The 27202-nt window shown below is 36.5% G+C and overlaps 1 protein-coding gene across 1 annotated transcript; it reads left to right on the top strand.

The window, feature by feature from the left end:
* Positions 1–914: 914 nt before the first annotated feature.
* LOC100919328 (zinc finger protein 420) lies at positions 915–27202 on the top strand. Its single transcript, XM_031963315.1, has 5 exons — positions 915–2127; positions 16384–16497; positions 18345–18471; positions 19433–19528; positions 24459–27202. Exons 2-5 carry the CDS (start codon positions 16465–16467, stop codon positions 27113–27115), a joined length of 2913 nt encoding a protein of 970 aa, XP_031819175.1. The 5' UTR covers positions 915–2127; positions 16384–16464; the 3' UTR covers positions 27116–27202.

Below are 27202 nucleotides of genomic sequence, written 5' to 3'. Positions count from 1 at the left end.
CCATCTAATCGTAAAATTCCTTGAATTATTGCATTATTTAAAATACCAAGGTCCCACAAATCCATCATTACATATTCTCTTGCCATTCCCTTGGTTCTTTCACTTCTTACCACCTTTAAATTCTCAGGCTTTTCAAAATTACCTATTCATCTTAATTACAGAACAAAATATTCTAACATTCATTTACCATAAAACAACCATTCCCACTTTTGGCATCCCTCAATTTCATTCCTTCCCGAAAGAAACTACTACAAACATTTTGCAAAAATCCTTTCCCTTATTCATCTCTTTGGGATACAGACCCAATGACTCTGAATCAAAAATTTACAATTTGATGGCATTTGGCATGGTTTAATTCTCTCCAGTGGATCATTTCACAACTCAAACAATGTTTGGTTATTCTCTTAACATTTCATTTCTTTTTCTTCTTAGCCAATCTGAGAAGGTATATGTTCCTCAATTGTATTAATTTTTCTCAATGTATTTAACATTTTCAAATGACTAGAAATAGCTTTAATTTCTTCTTCAGAAAATTGTCTGCTCATATATTCTAACCATGAAATCCCCCCCCCCCTTTTTTTTGAGATGACTCGAGAGCCACATTGTCATGAAGCTTTCCTTAATTCCCCAGTTTGTTCCTTCATCCTTCCTGCCTTTACTGGGAGTGATCTCTCCCTCCTCAAATTTCTGGATACTTTTCACTTGGTGGACATTTAATAGATGTTTCTTGAATTTTATTATCATTCCACTGGACTTCGGCCAAGAGGCAGCCGTTTTTAGGATTTTATTAGTTGTGTCTGAGGCTGGGTGACCCTATCTGAAGTTTTCTTGAAAAATGTTCTGGAAAGGTTTGCCATTTCCTTCTCCAGATTATTTTACAGATGACTAACTGAAGCAGACAGAGTTAAGTGGTTTGCCCAGAGTCACACAGCTAGTAAATTTCTGAAGCTGCGTTTGAATTCATGAAGATGAATCTTCCTGGTTCATGCACCAGATCTGAGATCAGTTCCCAGAAACTAGCTGTGTGACCCTGGGCAAATTACTTAATACCTATTGCCTTCCCAAAAAAGTGGGAGGAAAAGAAAGTTAATGGTCTTTAATTCATTAAGAAAATCATTGCTAATAAGCTGGCTCCATCTGGAAGCCATTGCTGATTCATATATTGCTATTTTTGATGTGCTTTTTGATAAACGTTTAATTCTCTCTGTCTTGAGTTTTACCTGAAAAATCAGGATGAAAGCCTGAAGGATTTTCTTTTCAACAGTTCTTTGCCCAGAATGTTCTCATTTGGAACTATCTCAGAAGTTGCAAGCTTAGTTTCCAAGACTTCCTATCTCTTGGGGTTTCTTTGGGGTTAGGGGGTTGCTGATTGGTTTTGCTGATTAGAGTTCTCAGATCCATGGAGACTTAAGTGTCCAGAAGCCACCAAGACACAAGTCAAGCAGCAGATGTGAATGAACAGCATATAGTATCTGTGGCACCAGAAGCTGTAGCATGTGCAGCTGCCACATCTCAGTGACCCACCTCAGCAGAGGGGCTAAAGCAGTTGAGGGTAACCAATGGGCTTCAAATCTGTTGATGAGTTGGGCAGTGCCCATCCCAAGCATGTGCATGAGAACGTTTCTGTTCCAACTACCTAAAGGCAGCCCAAGCAGGTGCTGTGAAGTGCTTCAGGCTTTTTCATATATTGAAGACACCAAAGTCCGCCACTGCATCCCAGGCCATCACGTCACCTTAACTTTTATCTTACCTCTGGACTTTGATAACTCTGAAGACTTTCCTTTTGGGACTTATCTCTGCAGTCCATGGTGCTTCTCTCTCCAGAAGGAAGATCTTGTTTGGCAACTTTAGCCCCAGGGAGATAAGGTCCCCAGATCACATCCCTGAAAGAGTTCTTCTGAGCAGGCTCCAGTGGATTCTACTCTCAGGTGAATTTCATGACCATATCCTTGAAGGTCATTGCTGAACTTAATTGTGAGGATGGCTGGAAACATACCCTTCAGAAGGATAGGCTGAGCCCCTCCACTAGTGTACCTTCCCTCTCAGTTCACCTACACTTTATTCCCCACTGCACTTTTCAGTCTGGCGACATTGGTCTTCATCCTGTTGATTTCAGAAGCCCTGGAGGTAGGTATTCATATTAGTAGTTTTGTTAATATTCTATTAAAGAAGTATTAACAACTATGTTGAAAATGTATTTGAAAAGTTACTGACAACCCTTTTCAACAGTGAGGTGATTCAGACCAATTCCAGTAGACTTATGGAGAAAGCCATCTACATCCGGAGAGAGGATTATGGAAACTGAATGTGAATCCTACATAGTATTTTCACCTTTTGTTGGTGTTTGCTTGCTTTTTTTTTTCTTTCTCAAGATTTTGCAAGGGTAAATGTTTAAAATTATCTTTGCATATATTTTGAAAATAAAAAGTTATTATTTAAAAAAAAAAAAGTTTCTGATCTTGAATCATCAGTGAAAACAACTGAAGTTTAAATCCTTATTTAATCCTTTTATTGTTCTTTGTTATACTGCAGATACAAATAAGGGAGGTACATAAATAAATAACAATATGGGCTAAGTATAAAGGACAAAACATCCAAAGTTCTCAGGAGAATTGGAAAGAACCTGCTTCCTTTAATGTTCTTATTCTTAGCCCTTGAAATTCTAAACTGGAGATTAAGACCTGGACTTGCATCAATGCAGACCAAGATTACCAAAAGTAACTTTCATCCTTTTTTATTTAAAATTTTCCTTGATAAAGTGTATGATATAGAAATGAATCAACAAAATTAGAGCCCACTTCCTAAACTCTGGAAAGTTGTTGTAAAAAATTTTAAAGTTCAGTATTGTGTAACTTGTTTCCATAGGAATTAAAGTATTTTTGACTTCAGCCACAACTCATTGAGAGCAATACATTCTTATAAGATAATTAAAAAAGTAAAAATATAGTTCTCTTTGGAGGCAGATCCAGGTAGGGACAATAACAAATTTATGACTGAAAGCAAATGTCATTTGTCTTCTTAGGAGTTCATTTTCTTCCTCTGTGAAATGAGGGTGGGCCTACCTGATCCTGAAGAGCTCTTTTCAGCACATTATTGTATTATCAAGATGACCTGTTGGGAGTCTTGGCCATGGTTGCTTTGTGATGGTCTTTTTTTTTTTCCCCAACTCAGCAAATATGTAGAGCTCCTACTGTGTTCAGGGACATTGTAGTAGTCTTTGGGTAAGATGTAAATAAATCCTGACATTAAGAGCACTTGTATACTAGTTGGAGCAAATAGGTGGTTCAGTGAAAAAAGTGCTGGCCTGGAGGCAGGAAAACTTAACTCAACTTTGAGTTCAAATTTGGCCTCTGACTTGCCAGCTGTGTGACCTTGAGTAGTAAATCACTTAATCCTTCTTGCCTTAGTTTCCTCATCTGGAAAATGAACTGGAGAAGGAGATGCCAATCCAGTATCTCTGCCAAGAAAACCAACCTCAAATGGAGTCAAAGAGATGGACTCTACAATCCTTGAAAATCATTTGTCATAAAATTTTTTGCAGATTCTTTTCAACCTTCCATGTATGAAGTTAGATCCTTATTATAATAGCTTTATTCTGCAGACATTTTACTCATCTCATCCATTATAACAATGCCCTAAGGTAGGAAAATTAGTTTTATACCCATTTTACAGATGAGGAAACTGAGACCCACTGAAGTTAAGTGCCTTGCCCAAACTCACCTAGGTTATATATCTGAAGTAGAATTAATACAATAATGTGCTGAAGAGAGCTCTTCAGGATCAGGTAGGCCCACCCTCATTTCACAGAGGAAGAAAATGAACTCCTAAGAAGACAAATGACTTTTGCTTTCAGTCATAAATTTGTTATTGTCCCTACCTGAATCTGTCTCCAAAGAGAACTATATTTTTACTTTTTCAATTATCTTATAAGAATATATTGCTCTCAATGAGTTGTGGCTGAAGTCAAAAATACTTTAATTCCTATGGAAACAAGTTAAATGATATGAGATTGGGAAATCCACTTAACTTTTTAAAGCCACTTTTACTCATCTATAAAATGGGGATAATACTTGTACCATCTATCTCACAAGATCACTGGGAAAATCAAACAAAGGCCAAGGCAGTTAGATGGCACAGTTGATAGAGCACCTTCCCTGGAGTCAAGGAGATCTAGTAAGCTAGATACTTAACTAGCTATATAACTGAGCAAATCACTTAACTCCAATTGCCTTGCAAAGAAAAAATAATCAAATGAAGGAACAGATGAAAAGTATTTTGTAAGCCACTAAGACATTTTGTATTTTTAAAAAAATCATTGATGGAGACTTTAAAAAGAGTATCATAGTTATAGCTATCAATCATAATGATGGCTGGAGTTAAGTGCCAAAATTTGAGATATTAAATGACTATTGGGATCCTATTCAGAATTTTCCTTGTAACTCAAAATTGCTAACTTGGTTGCATGTGGCTGAAGACCAAAATTCACTTGTATCCCTGTAGCATTTTCCCATGATATTGAGTAAACAGCGTGCTATAAAAATATTTAAAGAAAATTCTCTCTCTTCTCCAATTCAGACTTGTGTTCTAGTGCAGAAACATACTGGCTATGTGATCAAAGCCAAATCATCTGGCAAGTCAGTGTTATTAAAGCATAATTCTTCCATTCTATTGTGGTCTTTCTCAGAGAATACTCAAAAGATTCATTTACAATATTGCTGTTACTATGAACAATGTTCTCCTGTTCACTTTGCATCAATTCATATATCTTTCCAGAGTCTTCTGATACCATCCTCGTTATTTTTAACATCACATTAATATTCTAGCATAATCGTGTACCAAAATTTTTCAGCCATTCCCCAATCGGTGGACATTTTCTAAGTGTCCAATTTTTCACAACCACAGGAAGCTGCCTATTTTTTGTATTTATGGGTCTGTTTCCTTTTTTGTTGATATCTTTGAGTTACAGTAATGCTGGACCAAAGGGTATGCAATTTTATTGCCTTTTGGACATTGTTACAAATCCATCCTCCAAAATGGTTAGACCATTTCATAGCTTCACCATTCCTAATCTTGACTATCAAATAAAGGAAATTAAAAACGAGAGACTGTTAAGACATCTTTGAGTCTAAGATACATGGAAGATAAAGTGGGGTGAGAAATGGAGATCATACCACTTCAAGTATAGATTATTAGTGTTTCTGTCTCATTCCCTTTCCTCTATATCTTTTTCTAGTGATACAGGAGGTACAAAAAAAAAAGGTTATTAAAGAAGATAATTATCCAAAATAAATGTTGATGAGATGGTTTCACCTTTCAAAGAAAGGAAGTAGCAGAATGCATTAGAAAGTCTTAGACCTTAAAACTACTCTGTAAAAGAAACACCCTTGAAATAAAGATTCATATAGCATTTAAATGAAGGGATGTTGTTTAGTAATGCAACTTGGAACTCTGCTTCCAAAGACACCCAATTGTGTGTCTTAGTAATAAATTGCTAGTAGACTTACAAATTAAAGAAATCAAAAGGGGAAAAAGACCCATACAACACAAACTTATAGCTGCTGGGGTTTTTTTTGTTGTTGTTGTTTTTGAAGTAACTGGAAACCAGGATTGTACCTATGTATTGGGGAAATGACTGAACATATGATAGTCTAAGAATATGCTACAACATTAATTGTGCCAGAAGAAATGAAGAAAGGCAGACAGAAAAATCTAGGAAGAAATGTCTGAACTGATGTAGAGAGAAATGAGCAGAAGTAAGAATAGTTTATATTGTCACAACACCAATCAATGCAATGAATAATCGTGGCTCCAGAAATGTTTTCAAATTTTTTTATTCTTAAAACTGCTTTCAAAACCACCAACAAAAAGTGAATCTTCCTGGTCATATTATCTACTCTTTTAAATTAATATTTACTATTCTTAATTGATGTGTAAAGTGCTTATATTAGTGACCTGTATAATTTATCCTCCTAAAGCTTCAAATTAATACTTTTGTTACACTGTATAATTATAAAATAGAAAAGTTAATTCTACCTTTAATTAGGGAAAATTAAATATGAAATTACAAGACCTTAAGTATGAAATAATTATGAAAATTTAATATAGGGCTTTTTCTGAGAATTAAAAAAAATCCAAGATCTCATGTTTAGTTACTATTACTTGCAATATTTCAATTAAAATTTATTTATTTTACAAATTTTGTTAAGTATAACAGTTTTTTTAGTCAACTGAACTTTAACTTGGAAGGTATGGAAAATAACCTAAAATATGAAGCTCATTTCAGAGTTGGACATTTTTCTTTGAACAAAAATTTGGAATATTTTGTTCAGCGGCTGGCATACCTAGTCTTTAATTTGGTTCTCCATCAAGTTGATTTAAAAATAATGACAGTGATATGAATAATGAGTATTGATACAGTACCTGGGCTATGTACTTTAGAGATTTTATCTCATTTGATCCTTACTACAATGCTGCGAAGTAGGTGTTGTGATTATCTATGGTTTACAATGGAAGAAACGGGCAAGATGAGATTAAGTGGGATGTCTAGGGTCACAGCATTAGAAAATATGTGAAGTAGTATTTGAACTCAAGTCTTCTTGACTGTAGGACCAATGTGTATTTTGCTCTATAAACTGAATACAGAAGAAAATACACATATATGAAGAGGATAATGGCAAGAGAATTTTACAAGTTTTCTTGATGAGAAATGGAAATTCATTTTTTCTTAGCCCATAAATTAGTCAACAAAATTAATTGCTAGCTACTATATAAATGATTTATTTTTCTATTAGAGTAGTAGAGACAGGTAAGTCTTATACTAGATGGAATTCTGGATCTGAAATCAGTAAAACTTATCTTCCTAAGTTTACATATGGCTTCAGATGCTCACTTTACCCTGTTTGCCTCAATTCCTAAATTTAAAATGAGCTGGAGAAGGAAATATTAAACTGTTCCAGTATCTTTGCCAGGAAAATTTCAAATGGGGTCATAGTCATACTTGACTGAAACAAGTGAACAACAGTATTATATTGTGGTAAATGTACTTGAAGTTCAGTTGTATATTTTGCCTTATTTTTTTTAAACCAATGTTTATTGTTCAAAATAATAAAGAAAAAAATCTTTTCATACATCGCTTTCTTTTTTTTCTACTTCTGGGATACAGACTAGATTCCCATAGAAATTTTACTAATAATGATTCACCCAGGTAATGAACTTGAAAATCCATAAGGAAGAATAGTAACATTAGTAGAATATGAGTTAAGAAAAGAGCTTTCAACAAAGTGAAAGGCCATATAAGGTCTGTTTTTAGAACATTTGTGATGGTCCATGATGTTTTTAAGGTGGCTTTCAGTGGAATGCCAAACTTTCATAGTTTTGAAAGAGCCTTCCATTTGTGCTGCCAGAGTGCAAACATTTCCAAACATCTTGATCTGAGGATTACAGTTTGGGGATTACATTTGATCTTCACAAAAATCCTGTGAGTTTGGTACTTATATTATCCCATTTTACAGAAGTTGTGACTTGTCCAGGGACATACATGTGTCTGGATTTGAACTCATATTGAAGCAGAAAAGCACTCCAGATGGGACCATGAGAAACAGAATCTTGAAATTCTGTAGTTAGAAGTTTGTTACTAACTCTTCATGCTCTAATGTAGGTGGTATTTTTGCACCCCCAGATGTGATGCCCTAAAAACCTAAGACCTTGACAACTTGATAAACATAAAGAAATACTGTCTTCTTGCCATCTGGGAATGGCACCCTTAGTGTGATACCCTTTGCTTCTGTCTAGAATAGAAATTACTTTTATTATGACAAATGTATCAAGAAACATTTTGATGTCTCTCCTTTCTTTCTATAAATAAGTAGCCCTGAGACCAATCATTTGCTGACTCCCCTGTTCTGGTGGGATTCATTTGTTAGCTAGCAATAAACGCTCTTAAATTTTTATTATTTTGGCTGTCCTGCATTTTCTCTCGCGTGGGCACTTCAATATCTTCTGGTTCCAGGCCCAGAGCTCTCATCACCATGTTAATAGTAATAATAATAAAAGCTATGGAATATGCTTATCCTGTGAAGGAGGCAAAGACAGAATTCCAAATTGGCAATGTACAAGTGGGGTTGCATAACTGAATGTGGGGGTTGCAAAATTATGGTTTATCACTAAATGTTTGATTTGTATAGTTATTTTATATATCTGTATGCCCAGGGTTGTGTAAAAATTTCTTGGGTGAAAAGGAGTCACAAGTAGAAAGTCTAAAGAAGCCTGCCACATGATCTACTCCCTACCCTAAGTTCCCAGTAGCAAATACTGTGTCAGCCATTGCTGAGGAGCCCTGGGAACTCTGTTGTGGTTTTTTATTTCAAGTCTCTTTGCCTAAAGAGGAGTAAATTATATTCCTTCCTTATCCCTCTATTCCCCATCCCAGTTCCCAGCGAAGATTTGATCCCATGGATATTAGAGTAAAAAGGGCCATGGAAACCCTGTTTAGGTGAATTAAATGAAAGCAGGTGAATGAGGGGTCTTTATCATGTAAGTATGCAAGCATTGTCGAGCAAGGAGTATTAAATTTTGAGGCAAGATCAGCTAAACTGTAATTCTTTTTTAGACTTCAACAATGTGATCCTGAACAAGTCGTTGAACCATGAAGCCTCAGTTTTCATGTCTCTGAAATGAGGGAGTTAGACTCCATGATCTTTCACTTCCCTTTTTGTGATAAATTTGTGATCCAGTAAGAAGTCATTGTTTAGAACTTTGGAACATGAAACTCTTGAAAGCATTCCCAAAGGATTTCTACTGTTCCATGGGATTTTTCTTAGACATTCTTTGAGACAACAATCATTAAAGGCACCTATCAGATGCACTAAGTTCCAAGATAACAAAGAAAGATGGGGGACATTCCCTACTCAAGAGAGTTAGTTCACAGTCTAGTGGGGAGGACAATAACAATATGCTAACAACTATTTGGAACGCCATATGCAGATGAATTAGAGCTAATCAGAAGAGGTCAGATTAGGGGGTTTGGGAAAAGCTTATTGTTCTTTTTTTTAAGCAAAAACTTAAAAATATATACATATGTTGACACCGTAATAAATATTTTGCTCAAGCATCAAGTATTCTTAGCATCTGTATCCAAATGTCTTCCATTCCTACTCCTTTCCCCTCAGTGTTTCTCAGAAGAATTAGCTTTTATTCCCAATTAACATCTAAGTCTCCTGAACACAGTGGGAGAAGGATAATAGCAGCATTACCCCATGATAGGGTGCCAAGCTTGCTTGTGCTAACCTCAGTCAAAGCTTCAGTTTGAGCTCTGCTGTCTTCTGGAACTCAAGTCACTTTGATCAGCCTCCATAACCCCCCCCACAACAAATGCTTTTTCTCCCTTGTGTCCTCTCTATGTCAGTTTCCCTCATAAGAATCCCTAGATTGTTAAATGGTGTGTGCAGGAAGTGTACCTTTATATCACATTCCCTACAAGATGTCTAATGAACTTTAAGAAGACATTCCGAGATCATTATATACTTCAACAATACTATATGATGATCAATTCTGATGGACGTGGCCCTCTTCAGCAAAGAGATGAACTAAATCAGTTCCAATAAAGCAATAATGAATTGAACCAGCTATATCCAGGGAAAGAACTCTGGGAGATGATTCTGAATCATTACATAGAATTCCCAATCCCTATATTTTTGTCTTCCTGCATTTTTGATTTCCTTCACAGGCTAATTGTACACTATTTCAAAGTCTGATTATTTTGGTAAAGCAAAATAACTATTTGGACATGTATATTTATATTTTATTTAATTTATACTTTAACATATTTAACATATATTGGTCAACCTGCCATCTGGGTGGGGTTGGGAAGGAGGGGAAAAATGGGAACAAAAGGTTTGGCAATTGTCAATGCTATAAAATTACCCATGCATATAACTTGTAAATAAAAAGCTATTAAAAAAAAAAAAAAAAAAAAAAAAAAAGGAAGACATTACGAGGAGACGAGACCTTTTTAAAAAAAAAAAAAAGTCCTTTTGTGAGCATTATAAATTCACATTGATTTAGACTCTGGACTAAAGAAATCATAAATCTAGTGCTGGAAGAGCCCTCCAATAACCTCAATTTACAACTGAAGAGATATAGGCACAAGAGAATTCAGATGACTTAAGCAGGTCATATTGGCAGTGAATGGAAGAGATGGAATTGGAATCCTGTTCAATTTTCTTTTCAAGGATCCATGAGGCTTCTTGAAAAGCTCCTTTTTATACTTCTTTTGAGTCATATTTGAATTCAAATTTTCTAGTAATGCTTGAAAATCTTTTTTGAGCATATTTGGTAAGACAAACCCAGGAACTACACGAACGCTATTGTAAAACATTTGTAGTACAAATTCACATTTAAATTGTAAAGTCTAAGCTAGCTCCCTGGAGGACTCAGGATCAGCCAGAGTCAGGATAAGCAAAACTCCTTGGTCTTTAAGGGGAGAAATGAAGGTGATGGACAGAACTGGGAGAAGTTTTGCCAAGGATCCCTCCTTGATTCTAGAATGTAGAATCTCCACACTTTTCTCCTCCTTGTCCTCCTGCCAGGTTCTCTTATCTCTCTCACTACACGCCCTAATCCTTACCTACAATTCTCTTAACCTCAAACATTGAGCCAGCATTAACTGAGAGATTATTTCCAAACATATGCTAATAGAGTCATTGTCCAATAGGTAATTAGCTTTAAGTGCTTGGTTGTCTGATTCCAGCACACCTTTTAAGAGTTTCAGCCCTTTACAAAAAGGTAGTTTTCCAATAAAAATTAAACTGATTTAGTTATATAAAAATTCTTTAAACCATACTTTTTTAGCAAAATGCAAATTAAAGCCATCTTGAGATATCATTTATATCTATCAGATTGACTAAACTGATAAAAGGAGAAAGCCTTAGGAGGCAGCCTTAGTTTCGGTTCAAAGTAATAAGCACCTCAAAATGCAGCCAGCTGATAAAATCCAAACGTTTATTTTCTCTTTCCAAAATAGCCTGGTTAGTTTTCTTAGAGGCCTATCTCTCTGCTTGGTTCCAAGAGCTCTTGCTGCTAATCTTTTGCCTCTGTCAGCTTTGGCTTCTCTTCTTCCAAATATCTCCAGTCAGCACCAAGGTGAAAGTTGGAATGAATCTGACTACACCTCCAAGAGAGGGCTTGTGGGCTTAGAACAGAGTGCCTCTGTGTCTGTCCCAGAGTGCCTCTTGGCCCTGGGAGCTTCTTGCTTATATGTGCTCTCTAAAGGTGTGAACACAAGCATTGTTTCCATCAGTTCCACTTAGTACCTTGTTTCAAGTTCTGGCTTATAACATCTCCTTGTAAGATCAGATCAATCACACTGAACCATGCTAAATTAGATAATTATTGTCTCTATCAATTCTAATGACTTAACAGCTGGTAAGGATTCTAACATCTCCCACTTTCTTTTGTTTTAGAACATAAGGTGGTCATGACCTCCCTGACTTCTCAAGGAGGTGAGAACCCCAAAAAAGAAGGTGATCATGCATTCCCTGACTGCTCAAAAAAGAAGTGAAAACACCATAAAAAGAAGGTGGTCACACCTTCCCTGACATCTCAGGAAAGGAGATGAAAACACCAAAGAAATAGGAAATCAAATCAGATTAGCGGGTTTCTGAAGGGGCTCACTTGAAACAGGTATGCATAAATCCATCAGTATGGGAGACATTACACATAATTACATAGATTACATAAGGACATAGGAAAATAACACAGGCTAGTAGTAATGTAACAAATAACATGAATCAACATGAGAATTTACACATGTCCATAAGTCCTAGAAATAATCCCAAAGGAATCCATTATCCATTGGTTCATGTGCCAGGAATCCAATAATTCCTGTAAGCTCTGAAAGTACTACAATAGTCTCATCAACAATTTTTCATCTCAAGGAATCCAATGCTTCCTGCTGGTTTTTAAGAACTGAAAGCTAAAGATTTTAAAGTTCTTTTAACAGTCTCATTGTCAGCCATGCTCTTTCAATGTCAGATGTTTCTTAAATCTTCGCCTTTATTTTAAAGTTTTTCTGCTTTTCTGTTTCTCTCTGATGGACAAGGCAAATATGGCTCATTGGCATCCATCTGATTCCTTCTCCACCTGTAGAGATACAAGCAAACCCTCTCCCCCAAGCAGTTAACCTATCTAATTCCCTTCTATTTACCACTTTTGGGATTTCTCCTCATCATCTGGCAATTTACATTGGAGCTGTTTGCACTGGACACTGCCATGTTGGGTTAAAAGGCCTGTATTCTTCCCAACTGTAATTTCTTCCTGCCATGTGATTATTTTTAGGCTGATTGATCACATCAGAGTCCTGAACTTCTAAAGACTCTTTGGGTGTTACCTCAGCTGCCATCATGCTTCACCTGTCTTTTCATTGATACTTGGAGTTAGGTTCTGCCCTCATTTCTCTGGGTCACTCTACATTCAGAGGCCCAGTGAAAACCTCGGTTGCATTTTGGACATGGGGTTTTGGGTTTTCTCTCACCCTGTCTTCTCATTCTATCTCCATATCTACAGTGAGCTCTCAAATGTCCAACTTTTTCACACTGAAAACATCAACGAGTTTCTCTAGTTTCCCCCCCTTGCCAAGAGGGACCCTGTCTTCCCATGTTCATCATAATTTGGGTTTAATAAGCATTATTACTCCATACTGACCTTCACCAGCTAGTTGGTCAAAAGTGATTTGTGCAGTAGCTCCTGTTTACCTATTGCATTGGGTTTGAATCTTACATAATTCATGAAACTCCGAAAGCCACAACAAATTTTGTCCTGGTTCTAAACATGTCTTTGCTATAGATTTCCAAAAATTCGGGGTTAAGATTTCATAAGACAAATTACCTAGTAACAGCTTAACATAAGAGGATGTAGCCCCATAAAGAGTGCAACCCTTTTTCAAATCTTTAATTTTTTCCAAATTAAAGGGAGTGTATTTTCTCCCTTTTTGACCTGAAGAATCACTCTCTTCAATAACAGGATATGCATTTATAAAATCAGATATATCTTCTTCATTTTTTGCCTTAATTAATACCTTTTCTAATCTTGTCATATTCTCCTTCACAGGAGAAGCTGATTGTGTTTTTGCCTCTCTCCCTCCCCTTTCTTCCTCCACCCATGAAGGGTCAATTGAGGGGGGAGGGTCATGAGATGTGAAATGATCGAATTTCTCTTGCTGTGAATTATCACACTCAGAATTGTATTAACTCCATTCTTGTCTGATTCTAACTCCTTTTCACCTAGTTTAGTTGGCACCTCCCCTTCCTGCTCTTTCTTCTTTTTCTTCATTTTAACACTTATAAAATTTCCTAAAGCTAGTTGTATTAAATTATATGTATTAAATATGTCTTTGAAAATTGCATTTTTATTGCAGAATTGACAAAGATCCTCTCCTTTTAATTTCCACTCCATTGAGTTTGGATTAGATCTGTAGTATTCACCCAGTTGCTCTCCTATTAATTTCCACTTGTCTAGATCCAATTCTTTTTCCATAGAGAACCAAGGACATATGTGCTTTACAGATTCTAAAAGTTCAGTGATCTGCTCCAAAATTATAATCAAACCTTGACTTTCCATAACCTTGACAATGCTCTCTAAACATTTTCCTTGAACAGAAACAGAAGGCTGTTTTCTAAATATCTGTCCCATCTTAGCTGAAATTCTACTTTAACTCTTTTAACAAAATTTCTTTGTTGTATTCACCCTAATTTCTGGGTTGAGTCTTTTCCACTGGGATCAGGATCCTGTTAGTCCCACGCTGGGTGCCAAAATGTGGTGTTCTTTTTCTTTTTTATAATATAATGGTTCTCTCTGGGGGCAGGTTTCTTGGGGAGGTTTTCAGGAGGCAGCCTTAGTTTTGGTTCAAAGTAATAATCACCTCAAAATGCAGCCAGCTGATAAAATCCAAACATTTATTTTCTCCTTCCAAAATAGCCCGGTTAGTTTTCTTAGAGGCCTATCTCTCTGCTTGGTTCCAAGAGCTCTTGCTGCTAATCTTTTGTCTCTGCCAGCTTTAGCTTTTCTTCCAAATATCTCTAGCCAGCACCAAGGTGAAAGTTGGAATGAATCTGACTCCACCTCTGAGAGGGCTTGTGGGTTTCCTCCCAGAGTGCTCTATGTCTGTCCCAGAGTGCCTCTGTGTCTGTCCCAGAGTACCTCTTGGCCCTGGGAGCTTCTTGCTTATATGTGCTCTCTAAAGGTGTGAACACAACCATTGTTTCTATCAGTTCCACTTAGTACCTTGTTTCAAGTTCTGGCCCATAACATCTCCTTATAAGATCAGATCAATCATGCTGAACCATGCTAAATTAGATAATTATTGTCTCTATCAATTCTAATGACTTAACAGCTGGTAAGGATTCTAACAGTTTTCTTACTTTCAATTTGATTAATCTCTCCTTTGGTTTTCAGAATTGCCAGGTTGGTGTTTAATTGGGAATTTGTAGTTTGTTTTTTGTTTCTTATTTTTTAGTTGCATGCCCATTTCATCAATCAATCTGTTCTTTTTCTATATTATTAATATAAGTGTTTAGAAACGTAAATTTCCTCCTAAGTCTCCTTTGGCTTCATCCCATACATTTTAGTATATTGTCTCATTGTTGTCACTCTCTTTAATCAGTATTGATTGTTTCTGTGATTTATTTTTTGACTCATCCATTCTTTAGGATTACTTGGTTTCTTATGAATTTTTAGCCTGTCTTTATGGCCCTTTATTGAATGTAATTTTTATTGACTTGTGATCTGGAAAGTATTTGTTTAATATTTCTTCTTTTCTTTATTTGGTTGTGAGGTTTTTGTTAAGGTTTCATGTACCATTGAAAAAGGGTATATTCTTTTCTGTTCCCACTCAGTGTTTTCTAGAGATCTGTCATATCTAATTTTTCAAAAATTCTATTCATCTTCTTCTTTCTTGATTACCTTTGGTTAGATTTATTTAGTTTAGAGATGGGAAAGTTCAGGTCCCCTACTCTAGTCCTATTATTCATTTAATTTTTCTCTTAAGAAATAGATGCTATATCATTTGGTACATATAAGTGTAGCATTGATATTACTTCATTGTCTATGATATCTCTTAGCAAAATGTAGTTCCTGCCTCCTCCCCTCTTTTAATTAGAAAAATTTTTGCTTTATCTGAAAGCATGATTGCTATCTCTGCTTTTTTTTTTTTAAGCATAATTAGATTCTTTACCAGCCCCTTACCGTTACTTGTGTCTCTCTGCTTTATATGTTTCTTATAAGCAATATGTTGTTGGATTCTTGTTTTTAATCCATTCAGCTATGTCTTTCTGTTTTAGGGGTGAGCTCATCCCGTTCATATCTATGTTTATGATAACTGAGTATTTTCCTCCCATGGGGAAAGGACTGGAGCAGAGTTCTTCTAAGAGGCCATCCTGAGAGCCTCTGACTCCTAGATGGCTTGCCAAAAACTGTTCTCAGTGAATTATAATAACTGACAAGACAGAGTAGGAGAATATGATTTAGCTTCAAAGCATTCATAATAAATTGAGTCCAGGGCCCTTCAGCAGGATTTTGTACAGATTTTTATACATGAAAAGAATAAGTGGGATACCAAACAGGATGTAGGATTAAATAATCTGATGTTTTTATTGGAAGAGAGATTTGAAACTCTTCAAGTTGGCAGAGGGAAGGAAGGAGGATGGAATTTCCTGAAATCAAGTGATTTATAGGAATGTCTCAGAATGAAAATTATTCACAAAATGGGAGTCATTTTGGTTGTCAAACCAGAGCAGATTAGCTGAAAGCCCTAGCCCTCGAAGCTAAATTCACCATTTTCTGTTGAAGCTCATCAGATCATTCTTCCTCCTGGGAGCCAGTTGTGTATCTGAAAAGCCTGAGTAGATATGAGCTACATTCCGTCCCTGTGTCTGCTGGACGCCTCATCTTCCCACTCTGATGTCCTTCCCAAGCCGAGCTTCTGGCCAGCTCCCAATCCCTATTTCTGATCCAGGCTCTCCAGGATAACCCTCAAGAGCTCAGGCACCAGCCTCTGTTTTACAATAGGTCCCAGTTGCCTTACCTCAGAGCCTCAGTGTCAGGGAGATCGCCGATTCAGGAGCCATTGAAACTCCCATTAGCTTCTTTCCATTGGAATTCCAAACCCCTTCCTGCCTCTTGGCTCTCGTTTTAGGAGGATGACTGAGGGCACTGGGACAAAAGAGAAATGAGAAAGAAAAAGACTTTGAGGTTAGATCCTTTTTATTTACTAATCTTGTTCTGCCTGTTGCCTCCATCTCTGATTGTAGTCTCTCCTCCAGGGAGGGCAGTGCCAGGAGCTTTGAAACTCCTTTTGGGAACTCACCCTCTGTCAATTTGGCCCCTGTCTAGGAGGGAAAGGGGAAGGTCTTCTTGCCCTACTGCTCAGCTTGAAGAGGACCAAGACAAGAAGAAAGCCTGGAACCCGAGGGAATGGTTCCTGGAACCCAAAGATGCCCATGGCAGGTGAGTGAATCAGTACAACCATCAGTGTGACTAACATCAGATGTGCCTCCATAGATCTAGTAGATTCTTTAGGAAGCTGCTTATCTTTCTTAACTGACAATTCTTTCTTTAAAAAAATACATATCAAATGTGGTGACAACACTGCCCTGCCCTTTTCTGTGCTGTAAACAGTTTTATCTAGCAATGGTTTTTCACTCAATTTGCTGCACTTCTCTTCTTGATTTTTATGTTCTCAACATGAGCGTTGTTCCTAAATATTAGAACCTCTGAAAAAGTGGATCCTAATCTGAATGGATATAGCTGATAACGAAACCAGAGTGCATCAAATAACAATGCGTTGGCCAAATATGTATTGTACATGTTACTGGTTGGAAAAACAGATGGCCGTTACCAAGTATCAAGGCATATTCACATCTGGTCAATCTCTTCTGTTTCTGTTTCAATTATTCTGTTTCATCAGTCTGTCTCTTAACTTATTATCCTGACTCTTGCTCTTCTTTGTCCTAGAAGTTTAGGCTCATGTTTAGATAAATTATTTCTCATAAACTAGTAGTATCTTTTTTTTTTTTTTCCTTTGAGGCAAGTGGGGTTAAGTGGCTTCCCAGGGTCACACAACTAGGAATGTTAAATGTCTGAGGCTGGATTTGAACTCAGGTCCTCCTGACATAAAGTATTATGTTTATAATAAATGAAGGAATACTTCTTTCCCCAACATAATTACTTTTATACTTTTATATAATGAAATATTAAAATTAATGGTACCAAAATTAAATATGCCACTAAAGTGGCAGAAAAGAAAAATCTTAAAACAAAACCATAAGATGTGATAAATCTTATCTATTGTCACCCCAAGCCCTCAATATAAACATGAATAACTCTTCTTCACTTGGCTGATAGCAGTTACATACTGCTCAGTATGGTCCAGAGTGCTGTTGCTATCTCTTAACAATCCCCTTCATTTTCATGTAAAGGCATTGTTTTAGGATTTTAGGAAATTAAGTAGATTTCCTTTTTCTTTGCATTCTCTTTATTGATCACATGTGGCATCTCTTCCCCAAAATACATAATATTTGCTAACTTTTCATGAATTCTTCAAAGAATTTTTCTTAATGTGTAACTCTGAGAGCTCTGATGAAGGAGAAATTTCACAACATCTTCTCTCTTTTTTTCCTGTGGATCCTCATACCATACATCTAGAACACATACTTTGTTTCTGATTCTATAGGGAAAAACATTTCATAGTAAGGTATTCATCAACTTTATTCCAATTCCAAATATAAAATTATTTTCTGTATTCAAATGGGCTCTTAATGACTATGTGTCTGGACCTACTCACTGGAGGATTTTGGTACGGGCCCAAATCCTGATCATTGGTGAGAAGTGAAGGGGCAGAACTCTCAAAGATGGTCAAAACAGGAGTTCGTTTATTCAAAATTCCCTCAGCCTTATATACCCTAATACTCTTACATAACTATAGCACACTGCACATGTGCTAACTATATACTGCACATGCAACTTGCTATTGTGTGCAGATGTTTCCTTGCCCCTCAGTATGACTCTCATAGGTTGTCACGCCCCCTGACTTCTGAGGAAGGTTGAGACACTCTTAGCAGGGACAAGGAGCCAAAACAAACATGTCAGCAGGTTCTCTCCTTGGGCTGGAGGGTCTTATACCTCACCCAGAGTTCCCCCACTATCCGTGACCCTCTACAACTATGGATTTAAGTATTGGCTCTGACACTAAGATATGACTATTAGGAAGTCCCTTTTGCACATGGATCAGGATTAAGCTAGATGAATTCTTAAGCCTCTTTCAGCTCTAAGTCTTGTGATATTTGATGATTTAGGAGTCACTGACATTCAGGGATGTGGCCGTGGACTTTACCCAGGAGGAGTGGTTCCTCTTGGACCATTCTCAGAAAAAGCTCTATAAAGAAGTCATGTTGGAAAATTCCCAGAACCTGCTCTTTGTAGGTAAGTACAGTTCCCCTTAGTAACTCCAAATCTGTCATCAAAGAAATGTTCATCTCGAGCGTGTTCCTTCTTCCTGATTTTCCTGATAAAATGTGATTGTGTTTTGTGATATAGGAAGCTGCAGGACTTTTCTTTGTTGCTCCTGAAGCTCTTTTCTATTTTAAGTAATTTCAGATTGCAAAACAAACAAGGGTTATAAAATCTTAAACTTGGAACCATTCTCAGATGTTACCTAGCCCATCCTCTGCCTGGACATGAATTTTGTCTGCAAAATCTCTAAAAACTGTGGGTGAAGCTTTTTCTTGAAGGAGAGTACTGAAGAAAACTCCCTTCCCAATAAGGAAAACCGTTTTTCCTTGGGATGGATCTAGTCTTTAAAAAGCTCTATTTGTTGACAAATAAGCTCATTATTTCCTTTCATGTAACAAGTTTATCTTTGTTCTTTAATTTTTTCCTGAAATTCCAACACAGGTGGTGGGAAAGAAAGAGATAGGATAAGTATTTATATAAACTTACTAGACCCTGTGCTAAGTATTTTATAATTTTTATCTCATCTGACCCTTACAGTCAGCTGTGAGTTTATGCTAATATTAGCCCCATCTCATACTTGAGGAAACTAAGGCAAACAGAAATTAAGTACAGGGTCACACAGTTACTAAGTGTTTGAGGCTAGGCTTGAATTCAAGTTTTCCCAATTCTGGGCTCAGGGCATTCTGAATAACTAACTGGCTGTTATTTCTAGATAATGGAATTTATGCAAGGTGTCCATCCTTCTTTGAGATGAAGGCAGAATTTTCTAATTCTCCCTGCCCCCATTATCCCAGCAATAAACACCATGTAAGTCATACTTGAGGAGTCCTAGTAACAATCCTGTGCTCCTTGCTTACATGTCCCCTTTCCCTAAAGAAAGTAAAGTGTATGTTTCTCTCTATTCTCATCCCTTCCTTATTCCCATACTAAGGAATTCCAGTTCACAGAGAAAATTTGATCTCCCATTTTGAGGAAAGGGAACCATCCTGGATCCTGGGTGAAAAGGGCTCAAAGAATTTCTGTCCAGGTGAGTCAGATTAAAACAAGACTTTGAGGACTGTTATCATCCAAAGCATCTGTGTTCTAGGGAAGGGAATGCTAGTCTTGGTCATAAGGAGACCTGAGGTGGAATTCTTTTTTAGATACGGGGAAAGTTACTGAACCTGTAAGCTTCAGTTTCCCTATCTGTGAAATTAGGATGTTGAACATTATGAACTTTTTCACTTCCCTCAGGGATAAATATGTGATCTTATAAGACATCATCATTTAGAACTTTGGAGCACAGGAATCTTAGGAAAACATTAAGGCCTGAAGTGTTCCCGTTTGAGTTCTTTTCTGGGCCTTCAAGAGCTAAGAATAAAAGGAGAGCTTTTGGCATATGGTTAATGTTTCACTGAAAGATGAAGCCAATTTTCAGGGAATGTGGAAAGAAGCAAAAGGAGTACTGAGTAGGGAAAAGCCGCCATGGTGAGTGGAATAAGGAATTAGATAAGAAAATGTAGAAGGATTACATTGCCACAATGAAGACTCAGTTGAATGTGTATAGCTTGAATTTTTAATGGACTAGTTTACCAACCAAATTGGTTTTATTTCTCCATTCAGCAGCATCTGAGGAGAAATGGTCACTGCCTTGCTTAGAAGTTGTTATCCATGGCTGAAATTTGCATTATTATCAACCTAAATCCCTTTCCTGCTCTCTATGGCTCACTCTTGGTCTCCATTTGTAGAAAAACCTTGGCAGTGTTCATTGAGGTGATCACTACCCTGAACTTAGGAAGATGAGAAGCATTCCACAGTCCAAAGCCTCAGGAACCTAGAAAGTCTTTGTGATCTCGTGTATTTAGTAGGGTCAGGTTGCATCCAATTTGGAGCCACACAGGTCCCATCCAATTTGGAGCCAGTTAGATTTTTATAGTTTATAAGATGGCAAAAACAGAACTAAGGCCAGAACCAGCACCCAAGAACCAAGAAGGAGACCAGAATTTAGGGAACAAGGGAGAAGCTGGGTCCTGATAATAGTTATGGGATCAGTCAGTCAGTAAACACTGAGTGAGCATCTGCTGTGGGCTAAGGACTGTACCAAACTCTGGGGATACAAGGAAAGGCAAAAGACAATCCCTGTTTTCAAAGAGCTCACCTTCCAGCATACAGATAGTGAAGTGGTTTGAGAAGAAGTCACGGAGCTGGAACCTCGCTCTTAGCTGACCTCGGCAAGGACGCTGCATGGGGATCAAATAACCAAAATTCACCAGGGAAATCAGTGACTTGAAGTTGAGAGGACAAGTGCAGTTTGAGGATAGCAGAGTTGGTGAGGAAATAATTAAAATCAAAAGACCAATGATAAAAAGTAACACTGGTGCACTAATCATTAGGCACCAAATGATTTACAGACATGACATGTAATAATCATAACAATTCTGGGACAACCTAGATGTCGTGCATTCCTCATCTGTCACACTCAACATCCATTTCAACATTTTTGGAAAGCCCTGCCATAACTGAGGCAAACAGAGGTACTGTGACTTACTCAGTACACCCCGCTACTGAGTCTGTCAATCTGTACTTAAATTCCTGTCTTCTTGACTCCAGGCCCATGCTCTATCCCCTGTGCTACCCTGCTGCCTAATGGTGGAAAACAAGTTCCCCCTCTGTAGCGTGCTTCAGATAGGGGAAAGATTTCTATGATGGTTTTAGGACTGGAATAGGATAATCAGGTGGGATCAAGATCATGTCATTTCCATTACAGATGACTGGTGCTGGTTTTATTCCTGTTGCCATATTTTTTTTATTTCTACACAGTGAGGAGGTGCAATGAGCAAAGAGAGATAAGAAGACAATTAATTGCCTTAACAAAATGTTCTTAAGATGAATAATGGAGAAGAGTAGCAGAATTATTAAGAACCTATACCCAAAACATTAAAAACATCCTTGAGATAAAGATTTACCCAGCATTAAAATAAAAGGATGTCACATATTCTATAATATTCTATAATAGAGTTTGGACTCTGCTCCTACTCTCACAAACCTGGATGTCCTCTGACCTATGATAACCACTACTAGATCTATTAATTAAAGGGATAAAGAAAGAGGGAAAAACCTCCAACATCAACTATAGTTGCTATTTTTTTTTTTTTTTTTGCAAAAAACTGAAAACAAAGATGGTACCCATATATCAGGAAATGACCAAATAAATAATAATCTAAGAATATAATTATTGAACCTTAAGAAATGATAAAAGGTATAGTTTCAGAGAAACCTGGGAAAGAGTTGTTTGAATAAAGAGATAAGTGAACAGAACCAGTAGAATAATTTATGCTGCAGCTCCACTGATCAATTCAATGAACAGTCATGACTCCCCAAAGCTTTTGTTCTTAGAACATCTTTCAACAACATTAAGTGTGTTGTGCAATTACTCAGTCATTTAAGTTATTATACTATTCATAATAATGAATGCATTTAATTCCTCCCGTAAAGACCTGGACAGCGTCTTATTACGAAATGTAAATATTTATTCTACTTAAATTATGAAAACAAAATATGAATACTAAGTATTAAGTCATCATGAAAATTAATGTGGAACTTCCTACAAGAATAATTTTTGAAAATATAATAAATCTTTCTGCTTATTAACTGTAAAACTTTAAGTTTACTTTAAACATTTTGTTGAATATAAAAAGTATTTTTTCATCAAATTAGTTATAACTTGGAAGTTATAAAACATAGTATGAACAAAGTTTTACAATATTTTTACAATATTTACTTCAATGTGGTTCTGTATCTAGTTGATTTAATCATAACAAAAATGAAAATAATAAATAGCATTTCTATAGTGTCTGTGATGTGCCAGATGCTGAATGAGGTAGAAAATGGTAGGAGAATTTTATAAACTCTTGCTAAGGGTTGGAAATTCATTTTTTACTTTTAGCCCACAAATCAGTGACCAAACACAAGTACTAATTGATATTAAATTTTTTTTTTTTTCTATTTGCTGATTACAAGTAGTATATAGAAAAAAAATTTTCCCTTAGGTTCATTTGCCTATAATGCTTTTCTTTTTTGTTTTTTTTTTTGAATGATGCTTTTCTATAAAGCAGTCTTTGTAAAGAAAGAAATCTTCAGATAAAAGGTTCTTCTTTGTATCACCAGCACACTGTCTACATCCTCATAGAAACTGTACAGATTGATTCACCTATGTTGCTACCAAATCCTTTGAAAACCTGCCCAATAGAAGAATTGTAACATAAGAAGAAGATAAGTTTAAAGAAAGAAAATGCCCTTAACATTGCAATGAGAAGCAATGTAAGGTCTTTTTTTGTAGGACTGTTTTAATGATTCCTGATGATTTTGATATGTCTTGTAATGTCCATGCCTAGTGAACATTTTTTTTAAAGAACCTGTCATCTATATTGTAAGAATAGATCTTGATCTAATGATGACATCACTGATGAGATGCAAATTAGAAGATTATCCAGGAATGAGGGAACTATTTTGGTGCAATATATTATAGAAAGCAAATGTGGATTTATGTACCCGTTGACCATCTATGGGGAGAACTGATTTTCAGGTCAAACTGACTTGAATGCCAAGTCTTTTGGGCAGTTTGGAAAACATTTAATGAAGGATAGAGGAACAGAATCTTTTTTATTTGTTCAGGACTAAATTGCTGTAATCACTGCAGGAACACCAAAATCATTGTATATATGATTATGATTATTTAGAATCTGCATAAAGAAACATATACTTCCAACATGCATATACTTATTATCCTAGAAAAAATTTAATGGTAACAAAAGCATGCAGTTAATTACTGCTTAATATTTTTAGTTCAAATCTCTTAGATCATGGTCACAAATCCCTAATGTGTTAATGAACAAATAAATGGAAACTACTGCTAAAGGATTAATAGTGAATCATACTCTCTACTTCCTGAAAGAGGAATGGTGGTCTAAAGATACAGAATGAAATATATTTTTGAATGTGGGAAATATGTGGATTTCTTTTTATGTTTATTACAGGGACTTAATTTTTTTTTTTTTATTTAGGGTACATAGGATTCAAATAAAAATTTTTAAATAAATGAATAATAGCTATCTTTTAAAAATCATGAGGCATAATAAAATCTGTTCTCACAAATAAATATAAATATTTTTATAATAAATAAATATAGGTTATATATAGTGCATATATAATATATAATAAATAAAAATAGGTTAGCAGTTATGATGTGATTTTGTACATACAACTGAAAAAATAAGATTAAAATTGATTATCAATAGAATTAATTTATGCTCAGATATATAATAAATAATGAAATAATATTGGTTCTTAATAGGTGTGCAGCAATAGCCCAAAATTTAAGGATCAGAATAGAAGATATGAAAAGTTGAAAATAAAGCACTGAAAAGTAATATATGACAGATGAAGGGTGTAAATCTATTTCTCAGCTCAGTACAGGAAATTTACAAAGGATGATAGTGATAGTGCATCAAAAAAAGTCAATGTAGAAAAGCAGAAAGCTTAGCAAAGCACAACAAAATAAAAACAACAATCAATAAAGGTGTTTGAATGAAGAATTGGAAGTAAAATAGAGAAAGTTCATTTGGGACATGGGAAAGAACACGTTTGGTTGTAGGGTTTGGTCTCTAATCTCACCTTCACAGATATCAGTCTTATAAAGGCTGTTTTGAGTTCTTGGTTTGAGTTGTAGAGTGTAATGAGAATCCCATCCTGCTTGTGTCACAGATTTGTTGTGCATAACCAGTGTTGTTGTTTGTGAAGCTTTTTATAAGTTTAATCATCCTCCACATATGAGCTGATTCATTCTTAATGGATTTGTTCTGCCCATTAAGTTTCAAAATTCTTCTTTTTGTTTGGGGAGATAGACTGTAAGTCAATTTCCTTTCTTCCAGTAGAGAGAAGAGGATTTGTCTCTATGTATGTTTCTTTGTTTCTTTCAGGTGCAAAGACAAGGTTTGAAGTGACTAAGAGTACTACAAACCTGAGGATTTCTGTGGAAGAGTCTCACCAGCAAAGATTCATGAGTGATGGTCCCTATGACTTCAATTTGAGAGAACACTACAATTCAGATATCAAGATAGAGAAAAATCACAATAATCACTCTGCATACGATAAAGATGGAAAGAGTTTTAGACAACACTCAGTCCTAATTCAGTTTAAGAAAATGACCTCAGGAAATGATTGTTTTCAATCTGATGAAAATAAGGAATGCTTTACTGGAAAGGTTCGACTTATTCAGTCTTATGAGGAACCTCCTGAAGTGCAAACATATCAACGTAATCAAGGGGAAATGGCCAGCAGTTTAAGTTCAGATCTCAACAGACAACAGACATGTCACCCTGAAAAAGTGCTTTATTTTTGTAATGTTTGTGGGAAGGCCTTTAGCCAGAATCGAAAGCTCACTGACCATCATAGAATTCACACTACAGGAAAACCTTATGAATGTAATCATTGTGGAAAAGCATTCAGGCAGAATGTCAGACTAGCTCAACATCAGAAAATCCACACTGGAGAGAACCCTCATCAATGTCATGCCAGTGCAAAGACTTTCAGAAAGAGAATCAATCTTGGTGAACATCAGAAAAATCATAGTGGAGAGAAGCATTATGATTATAATCAATGTGGAAAGGCTTTCCAACATAGTTCGTGTCTTGCCATAAATCAGAAAAACCACACTAATGATAAATCTTCTGAATGTTGTAAATGTGGCAAAGCTTTTGGTGAACACTCTTCCCTTATTTCACATCAGAGAATCCACACTGGAGAGAAACCTTATGAATGTAATCAGTGTGGAAAGACTTTCACACAGAATTCCCATCTTTCTAAACATCAGAGAATACACACTGGAAAGAAACCTTATGAATGTAATCAGTGTGGAAAAACTTTCCGACGGAACTCCAGTCTTGCTGTGCACCAGAGAATTCACACTGGAGAGAAACCTTATGAATGTGATCAATGTGGGAAATCTTTCAAAGAGAACTCCAAACTTGCTGTACATCAGAGAATCCACACTGGAGAGGAAACTTATGAGTGTAATCAGTGTGGAAAGACTTTCCAGTGCAGCTCTAGTCTTGCTGTACATCAGAAAAGCCACACTGGAGAGAAACCTCATGAGTGTCATGAATGTGGTAAAGCTTTTGGTGTAACCTCTTCCCTTATTGCACATCAGAGAATCCACACTGGAGAGAAACCTTATGAATGTCATCAGTGTGGAAAAGCTTTCACTCAGAATGCCAATCTTCTGAAACATCAGAGAATCCATACTGGAGAGAAACCTTATGAATGTCATCAGTGTGGAAAAGCTTTCACAGAGAACTCCAGTCTTGCTGTACATCAGAGAATCCACACTGGAGAGAAACCTTATGAGTGTAATCAATGTGGAAAGGCCTTCACACGGAATTCGAGTCTCGTTGTACATCAAAGAATTCATACAGGAGAGAAACCTTATGATTGTAATCAGTGTGGAAAGGCTTTTACAGAGAACTCCAAACTTGCCCTACATCAGAGAATCCACACTGGAGAGAAACCTTACAAATGTAATCAGTGTGTAAAGGCTTTCCCCTATAGGGCTCTTCTTGCTTACCATCTGAAAATCCACACTGGAGAAAAACCTTATCAATGTAATCAGTGTGGAAAGGCTTTTACACAAAACTCTATGCTTGCTGTACATCAGAGAATCCACACTGGAGAGAAACCTTATCAATGTAATCAGTGTGGAAAGTCTTTTACACAGATCTCTATGCTTGCTGTACATCAGAGAATCCACACTGGAGAGAAACCTTATGAATGTAATCAGTGTGGAAAAACTTTCCGACAGAACTCCAGTCTTGTTGTACACCAGAGAATTCACACTGGAGAGAAACCTTATGAATGTAATCAATGTGGGAAGGCTTTCAAAGAGAACTCCAAACTTGCTGTACATCAGAGAATCCACACTGGAGAGAAACCTTACGAGTGTAATCAGTGTGGAAAGACTTTCCGGTGCAGCTCTAGTCTTGCTGTACATCAGAAAAGCCACACTGGCGAGAAACCTCATGAGTGTCATGAATGTGGCAAAGCTTTTGGTGAAAACTCTTCCCTTATTGCACATCAGAGAATCCACACTGGAGAGAAACCTTATGAATGTAATCAGTGTGGAAAGGCTTTCACACAGAATTCCCGTCTTTCTAAACATCAGAGAATCCATACTGGAGCAAAACCTTATGAATGTCATCAGTGTGGAAAAGCTTTCACAGAGAACTCCAGTCTTGCTGTACATCAGAGAATCCACACTGGAGAGAAACCTTATGAGTGTAATCAGTGTGGAAAGGCTTTCACACGGAATTCGAGTCTCATTGTACATCAAAGAATTCATACAGGAGAGAAACCTTATGAATGTAATCAGTGTGGAAAGGCTTTTACAGAGAACTCCAAACTTGCCCTACATCAGAGAATCCATACTGGTGAGAAACCTTATGAATGTAATCAGTGTGGAAAAGCTTTCAAAAGAACTCCAGTCTTGTTATACATCAGAGAATCCACACTGGAGAGAAACCTTACAAGTGTAATCAGTGTGGAAAAGCTTTCCCCTATAGGGCTCTTCTTACTTACCATCTGAAAATCCACACTGGAGAGAAACCATATGTATGTAATCAGTGTGGAAAGACTTTCACAAGTAAGTCCAGTCTTGTTAGACATGAGAGAA

This window comes from Sarcophilus harrisii, chromosome 3 (assembly GCF_902635505.1).
Source record: "Sarcophilus harrisii chromosome 3, mSarHar1.11, whole genome shotgun sequence".
NCBI lineage: Eukaryota > Metazoa > Chordata > Mammalia > Dasyuromorphia > Dasyuridae > Sarcophilus > Sarcophilus harrisii.
Note: the sequence above shows the minus strand (reverse complement) of the source record. Positions and strands in the feature narration are given on the sequence as shown.

Coding starts and splice junctions, on each gene's coding strand:
- LOC100919328 (XM_031963315.1), top strand. CDS start 16,465: ATGGTTCCTGGAACCCAAAGATGCCCATGGCAG. Junction 16,498..18,344: donor CCCAAAGATGCCCATGGCAG/GTGAGTGAATCA, acceptor TTGATGATTTAG/GAGTCACTGACATTCAGGGA. Junction 18,472..19,432: donor CCAGAACCTGCTCTTTGTAG/GTAAGTACAGTT, acceptor TCCCATACTAAG/GAATTCCAGTTCACAGAGAA.